This window comes from Pelobates fuscus, chromosome 7, assembly GCF_036172605.1.
Source record: "Pelobates fuscus isolate aPelFus1 chromosome 7, aPelFus1.pri, whole genome shotgun sequence".
Lineage (NCBI taxonomy): Eukaryota > Metazoa > Chordata > Amphibia > Anura > Pelobatidae > Pelobates > Pelobates fuscus.
In genome coordinates, this window is record NC_086323.1 from 58,464,010 (window position 1) to 58,481,893 (window position 17,884).

Sequence of the window (17,884 nt, forward strand, 5' to 3'; positions counted from 1 at the left end):
TAAAGGGAATCAACACAGTAAAGGAGGAGACTATATTTAAAAGAAGAAAAACTACCACAACAAGAGGACATTGTCTTAAATTAGAGGGGCAAAAGTTTAAAAACAATATCGGGAAGTATTACTTTACTGAGAGGGTAGTGGAAGCATGGAATAGCCTTCCACTTGAAGTGGTAGAAGTTAACACAGTTATGGAGTTTAAGCATGCTTGGGATATGCATAAGGCTATCCTAGCCATAAGATAAAGTCAAGGAACAATGAAAGTATTTTAAAAAATTGGGCAGGCTAGATGAGCCGAATGGTTCTTATCTGCCGTCACTTTAGTTTTAGCATGATTTTGCACTCCATATGTTTGGTGCATATATTTTTAATTGTAAAAGATAAGCTAAAATACCTCTAAACATGTATCTGACTGAAGTGGGTGCTTTAAAGGAACACTCCAAACACCTAAAGCATTTCAGAAATATTATGTTGGGCTGCACCCTCCTAGTGTTTCTTCTAATAAATGTATTTTTTTATTTTTACATATATAAGCACATAATCACATCTTTAGTCACATAGACACAATCAGACTCATACATGTATAGACCCATATACATACACACTGCTACATACTTTCATTAGTCACATATACACTATGATCAAGCATCCCTTACCTCATGTTCAACTTTTGTCAGCAGACTCCGCACCAGCAGTGAGAAGTGTAGGCTCAAGTAACCCTGCAGTCACTGAATGCTTGTAAATATCTACACATCCTGGCACACAGGGCCTCCTCTGTACTGCATCACTAGGCCCTGGGCTAATTGGCCTAGGCAAAAATATGTCCCTGAGTTTCATTTGTCATGAACAGAACTATTCACTGCTGTCTGTGACACATATTTGAGGCTACTGGAAGAAAATCTGGCTTTTTCACTAAAGTGAGACATACGTGCAATTCAAAGTGAATTTCAAAATTTAGGTTAAAATAGCCAAATTAGTGAAAATATTTAATTCTGTTCTATTTTCAGCTTGGCTATTTTGATCTTAAATTCAATTTGAATTCCCAGCAATTTCCACTTTAGTGAATAACCCTTTATGTGAGATCTGTAAGTAAACCATAAACTTCTGTTTTTTTTTCCTTCTTGCAAGCTAAGTACATCATAGTGTAAATGTGTTTTGTTTTTGGTTTTTATGGGAAACTATATATTGAAGTGGTCTGTGTGCAGTGTCCTGTCTTCTTAAAGTTTTATAGAAACTGCATTGTTTAGTTTGCAGGGTTAAGACTACCACTAGTGACTGTTTACTAAAAGTCCCTCCTGCAGTTTCATGGAGTTTAACTCTGTGAAACGAACATGGATGTCCTCACGCTTTGAATAATAACGTTCAGCGTTTTGACAAACTCCATAAGTAAGCATTGATTAAATGCTTTTCTATGGGGTAGGCCTGATGTGTGTGCAGCGCTCATCGTGAATTTGCATTAGGTTCCCAAATCGAAGTGCTGTTGGCAGAGGAGGAGCACTTATTTGCACTTAGAACCCCATTGCCATCAAATCCTATTTTATGATAATGTGTGTTATATCTAACAGACAACCTGTATTTCACAAGCACTAAGTCTATCCAAAGCCTAAGAATGTTGTCGAAATGGTAATTTTTCTTTAAGAAATTTACTACATGATACAGGTGTAATTTTGCTTTTTGTAGCATTATATTTTCTTTTCATTTTCAGAGATAAAAAGAATGTTCGGCACCCAATACTGTCATCTATGTCTCTTCTGGTGTGGTATTATCTTGGGACAGCGATTGCAGGATCCTTCTTGCTAACTCTTCTGAGAATACCCAGAATGATTTTGTTATATATCTCTCAATTGCTAAAGCAAAGGGTAAGCCATTCTCCGTCAATGCCTTAAGGATGATGACTCTGTTAGTGACAGAGGAGGTAGTAATGCATTTTGGCGGCTGACACTTTCAGTCATTAAGTTACTGAACTGATATTTTTAATACTGAACTGAAAGTTCCGCTTTAGAAATATCTCCATTGAGGGGCCTGGACACACTTGCCAATAGGGCCCTCAGTTATAGTCAAACCACTCAAAAAATGTTTGACACAAAACTATGGGTCCACCCCAGGGGCTCCTGGTACTGCAACCACTACTGTAGTAATTACTATGCTTAGAGTACACACTTCTGGATTACTATTCAAGCAATCAGTGTTAATTTTGATGGCACATTTCAATTTAGTTTAGTCTTTTGACTAAAACGCCATTATAGTTTTAGTCATATTTTAGTCATCTGAATTATTTTAGTTTTAGTCTAGTTTTAGTCGACTAAATCTCACAAATGACTAAAATTGTTAGTCGACAAAATTAACACTGCATGCAGTGTAAAACATTTGAGTGTTTAATGAATGATTTGTGCGATAACATCTTTGCTAGGTTATGTATAACAAAAATGTGGGCATGGGCAAAATAATTACATGTGGGATTCCTCAATAGTTTTATTTTTTTACATTTTTTTTTTTTTATCTTCTTGCTTCAGTTACTGGAACATGTAGCACCTTGGCTGCTCTAAAGGTTGGATCTAGCTAGTAAAGATATCAGATTTGCTACAAGTCCAAGAACTGCTACGTGGCAATCCAGATGGACAGCCATGTAAAAATAGCCACCAAAACAGCATACTTTAAACAAAAATTTCAAAGCTGAATCCGGGTCTGCTTATGCCGGACGTTTCTTTATCTGTTTGAAAAGCAGTATCCAGTGTTATTTTTAGATGTTGTAAAAGTTGAAAACAAATCCTCTGGGATTTGGGATATTCCTAACTCAAATGTGTCTGAACATTCATATCTTTCAGGAAATAGAGAAAATTCAGTTTTATCAAATAATCAGTGTGATATTTCCTCTGACTGTAGTAAAAAGAGAACTAGATTTTACTAGTTATTTTCTTTTCCTGTGTAGCACAGACATATTAAATCTACTGTACACTTTATAATATTTACCAGGTTTATGATGGATAGTAACATTCTTTCATTACAGCAGATCAATCACTTTTTTCTTTGCTGTCTCTGCAAATAAACACACACATAAGACCTATCCAAGAGTTAAAACCTGTAAGGAACGTGGAAAAAGTTTTCCAATTTTTGGGTGGAGGGCCTGCTGTGAAATGCCACACTCCAGGTGATATTATACATGAAGAAGCTATTGATCAGTCCTCAGCTAGGTACAATACAGAGGGGGGAGATGATCAAAAGTGTTTGTTTCACACAGGTAGATCTTTACTAAGTTGCTTATAGGTAAGCGTTTATTGGTGTGAAACATATAAGGCAACCTTTTGCCCATTTAGCCTTCTGTGTTGTACCTGACCAAAAACTTTCTTTTCATTATGTATCATGACGATAGACGATAGTTTCCTCATGTATCACGTTGTCCAGAGTTGTGCATGCCATTGGCATCTTCATTCAGGTCTGACAAGAAGCAGTATTGTTTTATGGTTTCAGGTGGAGTGCTAAAGCCTTTCATGAGTTCTGGCACAGATAGTATACAAACCTGTTTGGTGTGTTGTTGTTTTTTTTGTTTTTTTGTTACCAAAATATGCAGTGTGCTAATCCAGTCCCTGGTTGGTTCATTCTAAGTAGCAGATAAGTCCTGGCATAGATAGGATACAAACTGGGTTCCTTGTTACTAGCATACACTGTGCTATTCCAGTCCCTGATTGGTTCATTCTTATTACCAGATCTCTGCTTTGAATTATCACCTTCATCATTCATATCTCTTTGCAACTCCCAGCAACTTTGCTTGCAGAGAATAGCATAACCACTGTGGTCTAAGCAAAGACAAAAACCCCAGTGAGCCCTTAAAAAATGAAAAGTCCTCAATACTCTAATCAGCCCCTAAAGAATTTAACTAAATAAAAAAAAACTATTAAACCTACCTTTACTCCAGCACTGGAACAAACCGCTTACTGCAGCCTGATCCTTCTACTGTGAACGCCTCAATCCTGACGTTTGTCCAATAAGATTTTTCACACAAAGAAATATTGAGGAAACATGGCATTGGTGTGATCTGCCACCGTCCAGTCTACTGATTCTCTACAGTGCGTCCAGTTTGACACATACACTTTCTGACCTTGCAAAATGGAAACTAAGCTGTTTATTAGAAAAAAATAATTGAGTTCCCCTGCTGTTTAACATGATTAATGACTGACATTCAACACTCACGTTACACATAGTGAGTTGTTTGCAAAAACAGGTTTAAAGGGACACTATAGGCACTCAGACCACTTCATCTCATTGAAGGGCCTGGGCAGGGCCGGACTGGGGATACAAAGCAGCCCTGGGAAAAAAAATCTATGCCAGCCCCATAAGTCATTGCGCCATATATTGTCGCATGTAATATGTAAGGCTTGCCACCCCAGATGATTGAGTAATTATATATATACACACACACACATATATATATATATATATATATATATATATATATATATATATTGCTTTTTCTAATATAATATATTGGTCCTTTCAGAGTAAAACATTTAATTATACAGTAAGCATACTCACATGCAGACACAGACAATCTCACTGACACACACAAGCTCATTGATACACAGCCTCATAGACAAACAATTTCACTAATATACACAAGCTCATTGACATAAAAACACAAGCTCACTCACTAGCAGACACACACACACATGCAAGCAAGCAAACTCACTAGCAGGCGCACACACACACAGCTTAATGTAGTGGTTCTGGTGTCTATAGCCTGTCCCTGCATGCTTTTGAATGTAAACACAATGTAAACACTGTAAACACTGACTTTTCAGAGAAAAGGCAGTGTTTACATTGCTTCCTAGTGACACCTCTAGTGACAGACACTCAGACGGTCACTAGAGGCGCTTCCTGTGTCAGTGCGGATTGGCTGAGATCATCAAGCTTGATGATCTCAGTCATAGAGGCAGAGACCAGCATGACGTTGGAAAAAAAAAAGTGAGTAAAACACTATTTTTACAAACACACACAGACACTACGACTGACACACACACACCATGACAGACATACACACACCATGACACAGACAGACACACACCATGATACAGACACACAGTGACACAGAGACACACACACGACACAGACACACACACCATGACACAGACAGACACACACACACACACAGCATGACACAGACACACACACAGCATGACACAGACACACACACAGCATGACACACACACACACACACAGCATGACACAGAAACACACACAGCGTGACACAGACAGACACACACACAGCATGACACAGACAGACACACACACAGCATGACACAGACAGACACACTCCCACTGACATACATACTTGTTGTTACCTGTGTGGGTGGGTGGGCAGACTGATAGGTGCCCCTCCCCTTCTGTGCCCTATTTTGCCCCCTGTCCTCCTGTGTGCTTTTTAGCCCCTTCCCCTCCTGTGCCCTTATGTAGCACCCTCCCTTCCTGTGCCCTCTTTAGCCCCCTCCCGTGCCCTCTTTAGCCACCTCCCCTTCCTGTGACCTCTTAGCCCCCTCCCCTCCTGTGCCCTTTGTTACCCCCCCTCCCCTTCCTGTGACCTCTTAGCCCCCTCCCCTCCTGTGCCCTTTGTTACCCCCCTCCCCTTCCTGTGACCTCTTTGCCCCCTCCCCTCCTGTGCCCTTTGTTACCCCCCTCCCCTCCTGTGCCCTTTGTTACCCCCCACCCTCCCCTTCCTGTGACCTTTGTTACCCCCCCACCCCATCCCCTCCCCTCCTGTGACCTTTGTTACCCCCCCACCCCCTCCCCTCCTGTGCCCTTTGTTACCCCCCACCCCCTCCCCTCCCCTCCTGTGCCCTTTGTTACCCCCCTCCCCTCCTGTGCCCTTTGTAACCCCCCCTCCCCTCCTGTGCCCTTTGTTACCCCCCCTCCCCTCCTGTGCCCTTTGTTACCCCCCACCCTCCCCTTCCTGTGACCTTTGTTACTCCCCCACCCCCTCCCCTCCCCTGCTCACCTTCCAGCCCAGCCAGCCTTCCTGAAGCTCTCCTTGCGGCCGCAGGGGAAGCTCTTCTGGCGGCCGCTGGGGGAGCAGGCTGTTCTGTCTCTGCTCCCCCTCCCTCGCGCGCAGCTTAATGAGACCGGGGCCGGAATATGACGTCATATTCCGGCGCCGGTCTCTTTCTAGCGCGCGAGGGAGGGGGAGCAGAGACAGAACAGCCTGCTCCCCCAGCGGCCGCCAGAAGAGCTTCCCCTGCGGCCGCAAGGAGAGCTTCCCCTGCGGCCGCCATCCAGCCGCAGGACACCCACATTTCTCCCCGGCCCCAGGTGCCGACGGCCCACCGGGAAATTTCCCGGTATCCCGGTGGGCCAGTCCGGCCCTGGGCCTGGGTGCAGTGTCCTCATCCCCTTAACCCCTTAAGGACACATGACATGTGTGACATGTCATGATTCCTTTTTATTCCAGAAGTTTGGTCCTTAAGGGGTTAAACTTGCAATGAAGAACATTGCCGTTTTAGAGAGACTGTTTCAGGCAATCTTTACATTGCAGGATTAAGACTACCTGTAGCGACTATCTATCTACCAGACAGCAATTAGAGGCACTTTATTGAGTTTAACAATGCTGGTTAATCTTAGGCTGTGCTTGAGGACCTCCGCGTCTTGCGAAACCCCACAGGAAAGCATTGAGTCAATGCTTTCCTGCGGGGAACGCTTAATATGCGCTTGGCACTCGCAGCACATGAGCTGTAGACAAAAACTGCTTCATTAAGCTAAAGTTGTTGTGTTGCCTATATTATCCCTTTAAGTGAATCCATGCAACTTCCCACATGTGAAAAGTATGTGTTTAGCACATTTTGTTAAATGAGAGGAATGCAGATTAAATAGATGGATACCGATAATGAGAAGCTAACTCACATTCCCATACAACATTGTTTCCAATAAAAACAGATGAGTAAAGCAATATAGTATTATAAGAAAAGCCAATGTCACCCTTGATGGAACATCCAGTATAGGTACCTTATACAGGTAAAGTAAATGTAGATGAAGTAAAAGTAGAATTTAGCATGTGATAGTAGAGAAGAGTTCAAATCTATTAATATAAATCTAGAAAACACACAAAAAACATTTTATCATATTAATAACACAGCCCCTTTATTAAAATGTAAATATTTTAAAATGTGATAAAGATAACTAACCCATTTACAACATGTTTAAGAGAGTTAAGCCTGCTATGAATCTCTGTTAGTACTGTTTTACATAGCAAAAAGGCCAAAACATTTTGATCAGAACCTGTGCTTTAGTTTAAAAAGCTGTGTTCGAAACAGGGCTCTATTGCAAGGGTGCAAGGAGAAATGCAAGGTGAAGTATGAAACATGATGCCTGTCTGTGGGGATTTGCATTTCAAGCTCGGAATTCTGGGTGAATTGTGGCAACATGACTTCTCAGAATTACTTTACCTAAGACATACTTTCCCAAGGTCTTGACTTGAGAATATGTTTATTGTATCATGATTGCTTATAAATGAAGATCTAATTATATTATCACTGATGTAGACTGAATCACTGCTGAATATGTCCATTAAAAAAATAAGCAATTTCCCCAACCAGAATTTTAAAATAATAGCAGGATATGTCACAGCAGGACTTCTTCAGTTACAAAAAAAATGCCTTCACTGGGTAAAAACATATTCATACAAGGAGAATAATAGAAGGATGTGTCACAGCAGGGCTTGTTTAGGCATTACTGAAGAACATACTTACATGGATTGAACATAGAACAAGTTAGGTAAAGTGGGGTGTTATATGTGAAGGTAGAAAAGATCAGTGATAGCTACAGGAGAGGTAATTTATGTTTATACATGGAGTCTGATTAGCACCCTCATCCCCTCTATCGTGCATGGTTGTAGGCCAGAGAGCTTGCACCGTTGCGAAACTATTGTGCTACAGATCAAATCTGTATTCCTAGCACTAGAGTTCCCTCTGGGAAACCTCCACTCCCGGGTTAAAAAAAAACAACAACCTTGTAACACTTACCCGATTCCAACGCCAATGTCCCTCAGTGCTGGGTCAGCGCAGCTAATGCCTATGTGCGGGAAGCACAGCAAGCACATTAGCCCCTCTCCACAGGAAAGCATTGACTTAATCCCCCTATGGGGATATTCCAGACACTGGCTGCCCCAATACAAAGCTTAGACAGCCACTAGAGGCTGTCTTTGTGCTGCAATGTAAATATTTCTCTAAAACTGCAATATTTTACATTGCAGGACTAAGTGTGACAGGGACACAGACCCCAGACCACTTCAATGAGATGAAGTGGTTTGGGTTCCTATAATGTCCCTTTAACTAGAGTGTCAAGATTGTGCTTAAAATTATTTTTTTATTTATATAGTGCCAGCAAATTCCGTAGCGCTGTACAATGGGTTGACTAACAGACTTGTAATTGTAACCAGACAAATGGATGCACAGGAACAAAGGGGCTGAGGCCCCTGCTCAATGAGCTTACATGCTAGAGGGAGTAAAGTGACACAAAGAGTTAAGTAGGGGTAATGAAATAGGTTGCTAGCAAAGTAATCACTGAGAACTTAGTAGGTTAATTTTGACAGTTGCAGGAGAGAAGTCATGGGGGGAGGGGGAGGAAAACCTGCTAACAGTTTAGATGATATGCTTTCCTGAAGAAGTGTGTTTTCAAATATTTTTTTAAGTTGTGCAGACTGGGTGAAAGTCTAACAGAGAAGGGAAAGGAGTTCCACAGAAAAGGTGCAGCCCTGGAGAAGTCTTGGAGGCGAGCATCAGATGTGGGAATACGGACAAAGGGTATGCGTAGGTCTTCGACAGTGACAGGGGCCTCGACGGGACATATTTGTGTATTAGGGAGGATAGGTAGGTTGGAGCAGCATTATGTAGGGACGTGTAAGCAAGCACCAGAAACCTAAATTGAACCCTATATCTAACTGGAAGCCAATGTAGGGACTGACAGAGAGGGAGGCGTGGGAAGTACGGGCGGACAGGAAAATGGACCTCGCCACCACATTCATTATAGATTGCAGCGGTGCAATCTGGGAACACGTAAGACCACTGAGAAGGGGATTGCAGTAGTCAAGGCGAGAGAACAACGGCACCTTAGCTGCGTCTGGTGTTGAATAAGGGTGGATGCAAGCTATGTTTTTGAGATGGAAGCGGCAGGATTTGGCGATTGATTGGACATGAGGGGTGAAGGAAAGGTCGGAGTCAAAGAGAACACCCAGGCAGCGAGCCTGTGAGGTAGAGGTGATGGTGGCGCCGTTGACTTGGAGGGAGACCGACATGGAAGTAGCAACACTTGAGGGAGGAAAGACCAGAAGTTCTGTTTTTGGGCGAATAGTATAAAAGAGGTGTATACGAAAGAAGCTGAAAAAACATAATTTGTATCCATGCCCAAAGAACTTTTTTTAAATACTTTTTTGATATGTTACTGAAACCATTTACGTAAACCCAATGCATCATATTTCTCTGTTTAATAAAGAAATTCCAAAGAATATGATGTGCAATAAATTAACAGAATTTATGTACAAAGCATATATTCCAACCATCCTGTACCATCCTGGCAGGACAGTGCTGGTTTTTGTGTTCGGTCCCACCCTTCTGATTTTGTTATCTCATGTGCCACTTCTTTGGCACATGAGTTGTGCTTGTGCTATGCAAACTATATTAAGAGCATTTAGCCTAGGTAACAAAATTTCAGCAGCATTTTGCACAAGGCTTCCCTGTGTTAAGCTGGCCAGTGTGGCTGCCTGGCGTGTAAATGTACAGACTGCCATACCGCTAAAACCTCCCTCTTCCAGGTGAACCCACACCCTATGGTGTTTGGCAATAAGTCACATGCATGGCATTACCGTCTGTCCTGCCCTACCCTCAGTTCTGCAGGCAAACTTCTCAGTATTTGGAATAATGCAAAGAGTTATTTTTTTTAAAGAATTAATTTATTTGCGGCATAAGGACTCTATGACTCTATACAGACTAATATAAATTGTTTCAATCTAGCCTTCATCCTAAATTAGATGTAAGAGTAACTGAGCAACAGCAGTATTTTTATGTCTTCCATGGCATTATGTAACTTAGCCCAAGGAAAGTATGAATTGGTAATGGAATGAGGTTTTGTATGTAGATAATCATTTTACCTTTTGGCCTTATCTGCTTGTGACACATTTCTCATGAATAATCTTGCTACTAAATAAATAATAATATTTTTTTTTTTTTTTAATTCTTTATTTTTGAGTGCAGGTGAGATTACAGGCTTAAGCGGTGACATGTTCAATACACAATATCGTTACTAACAATTGGCATATATAATCAAGAGGTGCTGCACTTTTTTTTTTATAAAGTCAAGTAAAAACATGAATAAAACAAGATGTAATATAAAATCAGTAGTTTGCTTATAGAATAGAGTGTCGTGGTGTGAACAGCTAGGCATGTGTGGGTAGGTACATAACATTTGCAACTGTCCCAACAGCATATATAGGTATTCATACAAGCTTGGTGTCGGCGTGAATGTTTGCACAGTGTTATAGCGTAAACAAGCTCAGTTACAGGCTAGACATTGTTTTACTGCAGTGTGGTGGTGTGTAAGTAGCTTGGAGATGCTCTGCTGTATATTATTGACATGTGATTCGAAGCAAAGGATCGACAGACAAGAGGATTGGTAGTTAACTGCAGTAAATGAGTAAATAAACTATCCGAACTGATAGGTTAGCACAGTGAGCCCCCACGGCTGTATTCCTTTAACCATATTTGTGGTATATAGATTGTCCCTGTTTGTGGGTGAGTAAAGGCTGTCTATGTGTTGAGCATTGCAGCCCTGTGGCCCGTGCATATTATACATTCTTTAGTTTTTGTATTTTAAGTGCCTGTGAAAGAGATACAGTCCTATATGCGTGTGTCATGACTCAACAGCATGCACCGCTACATAATGCTGGTGCATCGCCGTAGTGAGGCTTGACATGTGTATACCGTGCACAATAAGTTTAAAAGATAACATGGGTTGCCATTAACGCCTATACATGGATTCATATTTTTATAGAACAGTAAACAACGGCAATATCTTGCTTCCAATGTGGGGTAACCTTATTACACAGTCCAGGGTGTCGTGGGGCTTTAAGAATCCGTCAAGTAGACATATCGATGCTGGACTATGAGAGTGAGAGTCACTGGATCTCTAAGTAAGTGAGTGCGGTGGCGCTCTCTTGCGCAAGTTGGCCAGCAGGTGAGTTACCAGTCAGGTTGCACATAGTAAAAGTAAAAGAAAAAAAAAGCACAAAAATCATAAACATACGTGGCAGGTCAAAATGCTTGTTAGTTTCATAGGCCATACGGGACCAGGTGTCCACAGCCGTGGAACGGTAAGTCCATGGTGCGCATGGTGAAACTGCCCTGCTACGCAAGTGAACAGTCAACCTATACCCCGGTTCATGAAGCTTAGGGTGGGCAGGTGTATATTGCAGGTGGTGCTGTCTCTGTGGGCGTTGGCGTGTGCTTGCATCGTTGTTGGGATTGCTGTCAGGTTGTGTGATGTCTCCTGCATGGATGGTTGCGCAAGCCGGCATCCCTGTTTATCAACGCCTGCCTTGTGTGACCCGTTCTTTTGAAGCGGAGGGTGCCGCTGGGAGTATCTGTTGGGGCTCTGTTGAGCTAGTTTTACCGTGGGTGTCTGCGGTGCAGTCTGCTGGGGTGGGTTCACATCCGTGGTGTGCGGCATGCAGTCTCGTGGGCGGGTTCGGTAGTGCGGGGTGCGTGGACCTGTCCACCTTCGGGTACCCTTGCGGCGAACCTGCTGGGGCCTGCCTTTCCCGCTTTTCCCCCTAGCGGAGGTGTTGCCGAGGTCTCTTTGCTTGCTGGGGCTCCCATGGTCAGTAGTGTGTGCGTGTCTCTCAGATGCAGTGGCTTGTTGCAGGTATGTTACCTGTTTTTTGGTGCCGGTCGTGGGATGTCCAGGGTGTACGGCCCTGGCTGGTTGTCGTGCCATAGGTGGACTTCTTCCCAGCGTTTGGTGGCTGAGGTAGCCGGTGCTTGTGTGCTAGTTTGGCCCAGAACTGCTCCCACATGGCTTCGAACCGTGCGTTGGAGGCCGCCTCCCAGTTGCTGGGAGTCTGTTGTTGTGCTTGGGCAATGGAGCCATCGGCCATTTTAATCGGGCCTCGTGGCTCTCGCTTGTCTGCCGTGCGCCCAGATGCAGCGCTCTGTTGGGTGTTCTCTGCTCTGGTGTGTGGACCGGGATAACCCCCACCGGTCCTGAGGGGGGGGGGGGAAGACTGTTCCCGGGGGTTCCATTCCCCGCTCTTGTCTCCTCGTGGCTCAGTCGTAAGTAGGCCGCAGGCCTCGATATATTCAGTCGGCTGCGCCGGTGTTCGGAAGAGGTACCGTTCTGTGCAGCAGCCCCTCCCGGTTGTAAAACTCTTGGTCTGCGGCTTGTGGTTAGTGGTAGCTGGGTGTAATTCCACTTATTTTGTCCCCAGACGCGGGAGCTCTCTCCTAACACGTCTGGGCTGCTTGGTTGCTTGGCTCCGCCCCCCTAAATAAATAATAATAATTTTCTAATCTGACAAGGGTCTCAGTTTAATATTTTTGGATAAACTTTTAAAATTATTTTTTTTCATTTATTATGTTTTTATTGAATATCGTACTCAAAGCATGTTACAGACAGTTAATAGAACAGTACAACTTTCGGTATAACTGTAAACCGCGTAGGTATAAGTAAACATTATATAAGTAGTAACACAGGTACCGTAATTTGGTTTTCAGCCCATTCGTGCGTAAGCAGTGTGTTCCTAAAATGTGCCTACTTGGATGGGGTTCGTCTTTTGGCCGGTTGGTAACCCTCCGGGTGTAATATGGTAGTGCCTAGGTACTTAAATATTTTTCGGATTTATAGCTCCTGGGTACTTGCTAGCAAGCAGTTTACTGGAGAATTAATTACTTTAGTATTCATGTCAGTGTAACGTGTGGATGTACGTGGCATGAAGAAGGGGGAAAAAAGTATCTGAGCCTTGACCTAGCAGTGTGTAGTTAGTTTCTACAAGAGTAGCAAGTACAGAGTCTGAGCTTGTGTGGTTGGTCATTGGTTCCTGTTTTCGGTAGGTCTCCTGCCATTGTCTGTCGGTCTGCTCTGTGTGTCAGTTGGACGTCTCCAAAGTGTTATTTAAGGTTAGGTGGGGTCCCCGTATTCATCTCTCCTGTCGTGTCGCCCCTCCCTCTGTAGACCTCTCCACCCAGTGTCCTATGCTGCTGTTGCCGAGAGTGTAGTTACGCTGCCCTCTAGCGCTAATCGAGCTATTGTCGTTTGGGTTATGGTCGTCTTGCTTATGTTGAGGTGTTTGACAATTTTACGTATCTCTCGTCTCTCTCTACCTATTGCCTTCAGCGTTTGGGTGTTTGTCCCCATATGGGTATATATGGTCTGTTCGAGGTTGGGGCGCTGCGCTGCAATCTACCTTGGTGGGTAGCCGTCCTCTGTATGTGGGAGTCGGGGAGTGCTGCTGTGTAGGAGCTGCATGTGTAGCCCTGCCCGTGAGTGATGTGTGCGTCGTCCCAGTGTAGTATATGCTGTAGGTTCGTAGGTTTAGTTGTGTGCAGTAGTGTGAGTATCGTCCAGCTCTCCGCAGGTCGGGAGGGAATTCCCTCTTTTTTGTCTTATAAGGTCTGTGCCCTCAGTCTTTTTCTCTAGCTAATCGCTCTGCTCCTGTCGGGTCTTACTGGGTTGGATTGTCGCGCCCTCCGTCTCCTCCGCCCGGCTCGCTCTTTGTTGGGTGGGTGAGGGAAGAAGAGAGAGGGGGGAAAAACAAGGGGGGGGAGGCTGGTAGGGGACAGGTGGGTGGGGAAATCTGTGGGGAGAGCCCACCCGCCCCGCCGTCACGCTGGGGGGAAGCTGAGGGGGAGAGGGGTGCTGGGGGAGCGGGAAGGAAAGAGGAGGAGGGGAGGAGGGCAGGCCAGAGGAAGAGCGGCCCGTAGCGGATAGTGCGTCGGTAGGCATCCACATCAGACTCAGCAGTTTTGGTCGGTCAGGCTCGTAAAGCTTCCCCTATGTGGACCCTATGGGGACCCTCTCATGTGGGGGGGGGGGGGGGGGGGTGGTCGACAGTTGGCGTCCCCCCCCCCTCCAGAGGTGGGAGTTTCTGTGACTTGGCGCCTGTGGCCGTGTAGTGCACGTTGCCCCCCCAAGTCGCACTTCCCGAACCAGTGTAAGTTAGGCACCCTGTCACTTGGGGTGCGCGCTGTCCGGCACAGCACAGCATAGTTGATGCTCTCTGGCACATGTCCCTGAATTGGCAACTATCCAGGAACAATGTGCCAAACTAAGTTAAATCGTAAGGTATGAATTAGTATAAAGTATATAACCAGGTTATTTCCCTACTCGCCTCTCCGGCCTGGGTGGCATGTGTTGCACTACAGTGTGATGGTCATTAGAGCTCGTGTGAGAATCAAACGTGTTGCGGTGTGCTCACGAGGATATGGGTTTGAGGCCTCTTCGGCGAGCGGCTTGTCATCCACTGTGAGGCATGCGTGTGTGGGTCTGTCTGGGTCCGTCAAGGGGGTCGGGACTCTAGCATCCGCCTTAGTGTTTGGTGCAAGGGTCTGAGTGTCATCCGTGTACCTCCCTGCAGTGCGTCGGGGTCGGTTAGTAATCCGGTCCGGCGTCATTGGGCCCCTGGGTCGTCAGGTTGCGTTGTGGGTGGTCCCCCTGGCTCTGGGAGGGGCTCTAGTGTCTAGCTCTGATTCCCCGTGTTCTGTGCCCAGCGTCCGCCCTGGATACCCATGTCCCGTGGGCTTGTGGTGAGCCGGAGGGGGACCTCAGTCCATCCAGGGTCTCAATATCTATGCGTTGCTATGTCATGCCTACCCTTCTACCTTGTACCAGCATCTGCCATAGCCGTTTATGCGTGTGGGGTGTGCATTGCCATCAGATGAGGGCGGTCCCCCCTATGAGGGATCTCCCATTACCCATATCTGCGGATTCTGATACCTCCTCCCCCTCCTCAGCAGTGAGTCCCATGGTAGGGTGTACCCCTCCGTCATCAGCTTGGCATGCAGTCACAGAGAGCTTCCTATTCCTTATTTCCCTCTATTGACCCCATAACTCAGTGCCCCTGTGCCCCTCACCCCTCACAAATTGTGTCCAGCGTGCGGCCCCAGGTACCCTCCAACCCCTGTCGGATAGTGGGTATGTGCCCCATTGGCGTAGTGATCTCCGGGAGCCCCATTAATCCCCCACCCAAAGTGTCCGTTTCCCTCTCCCATAGTCCCTAACCCTCTGAGTCCTCCTGTATGCCTCTGGCAGGTTACTCACCGCTCGCCTGTGCTCCTCCTAACTCCATTAGCCGTCTATTCCTCTACGCCCGCTGGGCCTCCCCATCTTTGCTGTTGTTGGGTCGACCTGTTCGGTTGCATGCTCGGTGGGTGCGTTGGTGCCAATGGGTCTCTTCTCGCTGCCAGTGCCTCTTCAGTGATCCAATTTCGTATTCGAATCGGTGGCAGGCCCAGTGCTCTCAGGAAGCCTGGGATATCCTCCGGCCACCGTGCCGTCACCCAGTTGTGCCTTTTTTTGCTTGAAGGCTGAAAGGGAAACCCCAGTGGTAGACAATTTGCTTGTCTCGAAGTGCGCTTGTGAGTGGGCGCAGGGCCCTCCGGGCATCCAGCGTCAGAGGGGACAGGTCCTGGAACAGGGAGACATCCGCATCGCGGAATCTAACCACCGCCGTGCCTCTGGCGGCTGCCATGATTTGCTCCTTGATCTCTCAGTCACCTAGGCAGCAGATGACGTCCCTCGGGTACCCGTCCTGTCGCGGGAGGCCCAGCGCTCTGTGTGCCCGCAGAAGGCGGATCTCTGTAGGTGCCTCAGCTCCAAGTATTTGCCAGAACAGCGCTTCTAGTATGGCGGGTAGCAGGGCTGCGTCAGCCTCAGGTAAGTACCCGTATATTATTGTGCCTGCTGCGGTTTTCTAAGTCTTCGACCTGTCTCCTAAGTGTCATCAGCAGGGTGCCTTGGCGGGTGATCGCCACCTCCGTGGCATGATGTTGTTGCGAGGTCTCCAGCGCCGCCACTTCCACTTCGTCCATTCTGCCTTCTAGTGCAGTGAGATCCGTGCGCAGGCCCTTTAATTCCTCACGGAGGGCTGCACGTAGTTCCTGAGCCAGCCTGCCGGTGTCAGCTTTTGTCAGCATGCTGTTTGATATCCTGGCTAGCTCAGTCCGGATCAGTGCAAACTCATTGGGCTGGCCTCCCTCTAGCTGCGATGTTCCCGCGCTCCAGAGTGGAGGACGTGCTTCTCTCACCTCGGGCTGTGATGCCACATACCCGTCCATCGGGCCCGTTTGCCGACGTGGGGAGTCCGTCGCCAGGGTCCCGGGCACCGACTGCTTTCTATTGCGGACCATCGGAGTGAGGTAGTGCGCTATTTTGTAGCTGTATTTCTGCCAGGGACGCGGAGCTCGGAGTTTAAGCGTCTAGCTCCATGCTCGTCCAGGCCACGCCCCCTCTTTAAAATTAATTTGAAAAATATTTTTATATTTGGATAAATAATTTTAATAGTTCATCCAAACATATTAAATCATTGGAAAATCATTTCTAAATTTATTCACTGGAGATCGAGATGTTCACAAAAGCGATATTTTAGCTTCTCGTTTGATATAGAAGTAATCTAAGTACCACATCTACCTGTAGTGATTATGGTTCCAGCATCCCCATGGCATATTTGGTTACACTGATAAACAGCACATGGGAAATTTGCTGCCAACCTCTGTTTTACAAATATACTGTACAGTTAAAGGACCACTCTAGTGCCAGGAAAACATACTCGTTTTCCTGGCACTAGAGTGCCCTGAGGGTGCCCCCTCCCGCACGGCTCTGGAAAGGGGAAAGGGGTTAAATCTTACCTTTTTCCAGCGCTGGGCGGAGAGCTCTCCTCCTGCTCTCCTCCTCCGATCCGCCTCTTCTCCTCCCCATCGGCTGAATGCGCACGCGCGGCAAGAGCTGCGCGCGCATTCAGCCGGTCACATAGGAAAGCATTCATAATGCTTTCCTATGGACGCTGGCGTGCTCTCACTGTGAAAATCACAGTGAGAAGCACGCAAGCGCCTCTAGCGGCTGTCAATGAGACAGCCACTAGAGGACATAGGGGGAAGGCTTAACCCATTCATAAACATAGCAGTTTCTCTGAAACTGCTATGTTTATGAAAAAATGGGTTGACCCTAGAAGGACCTGGCACCCAGACCACCTCATTAAGCTGAAGTGGTCTGGGTGCCTAGAGTGGTCCTTTAATGATAATGAAGAAAATGACAGCTGATTATTTTTAAATGATTGAAGTGTAGGCATGGGCGTAGGAACCGGGGGGGATGGGGGGAAGCATCCCCCCCTCAGCAAATCATGCGGGGGGGACAGGTTATAAAGAAATCCCCCCCAGCTCCGCCTGCCGCGGGTGCCCTCGGGCTGCGTGCGGCTCCATCAGGGAACCGCACGCACTGCAGACTGGAAAGGGGAGCACCTCCCCCTCCGCGCCGGAGCGCCGGCCCCCCTCATGCTGCAGCCACCTGAGCGCTCTGTAGAGAGCCTCAGGCGGCTGCAGCTTTGCCCAGGCTGGTGCGTCCATGAGGCCGGACTAACAGGAAGTGTGCACTTCCTTTCAGTCCAGCCGGGTACAGGAAACAAAAGCTCCCTGTACCCGCGGACCATACAGGGCTCGGCCACGCTACAGCGGAGGTAGGGGAGGGGGGGGGGAAAGAAATTGAGAGGGGGGAGGAAGAAATTGACAGGGATGGGGGGGAGGAAGAAATTGACAGGGATATGGGGGGAGGAAGAAATTGACAGGGATGGGGGGGTAGGAAGAAATTGACAGGGATGGGGGGGTAGGAAGAAATTGGCAGGGATGGGGGGGTAGGAAGAAATTGACAG

The 17,884-nt window shown here is 46.4% G+C and overlaps 1 protein-coding gene across 2 annotated transcripts in view; it reads left to right on the forward strand.

Moving 5' to 3' along the window:
• The window catches only part of SLC44A3 (solute carrier family 44 member 3), a 181,015-nt gene that overhangs the window by 116,028 nt on the left and 47,103 nt on the right, over window positions 1-17,884 (forward strand). For both annotated transcript variants that reach the window (XM_063428333.1, XM_063428334.1), the window contains exon 11: window positions 1,703-1,856. In XM_063428333.1, the coding sequence (XP_063284403.1) occupies window positions 1,703-1,856 (154 nt within the window). The remainder of the gene's footprint in view (window positions 1-1,702; window positions 1,857-17,884) is intronic.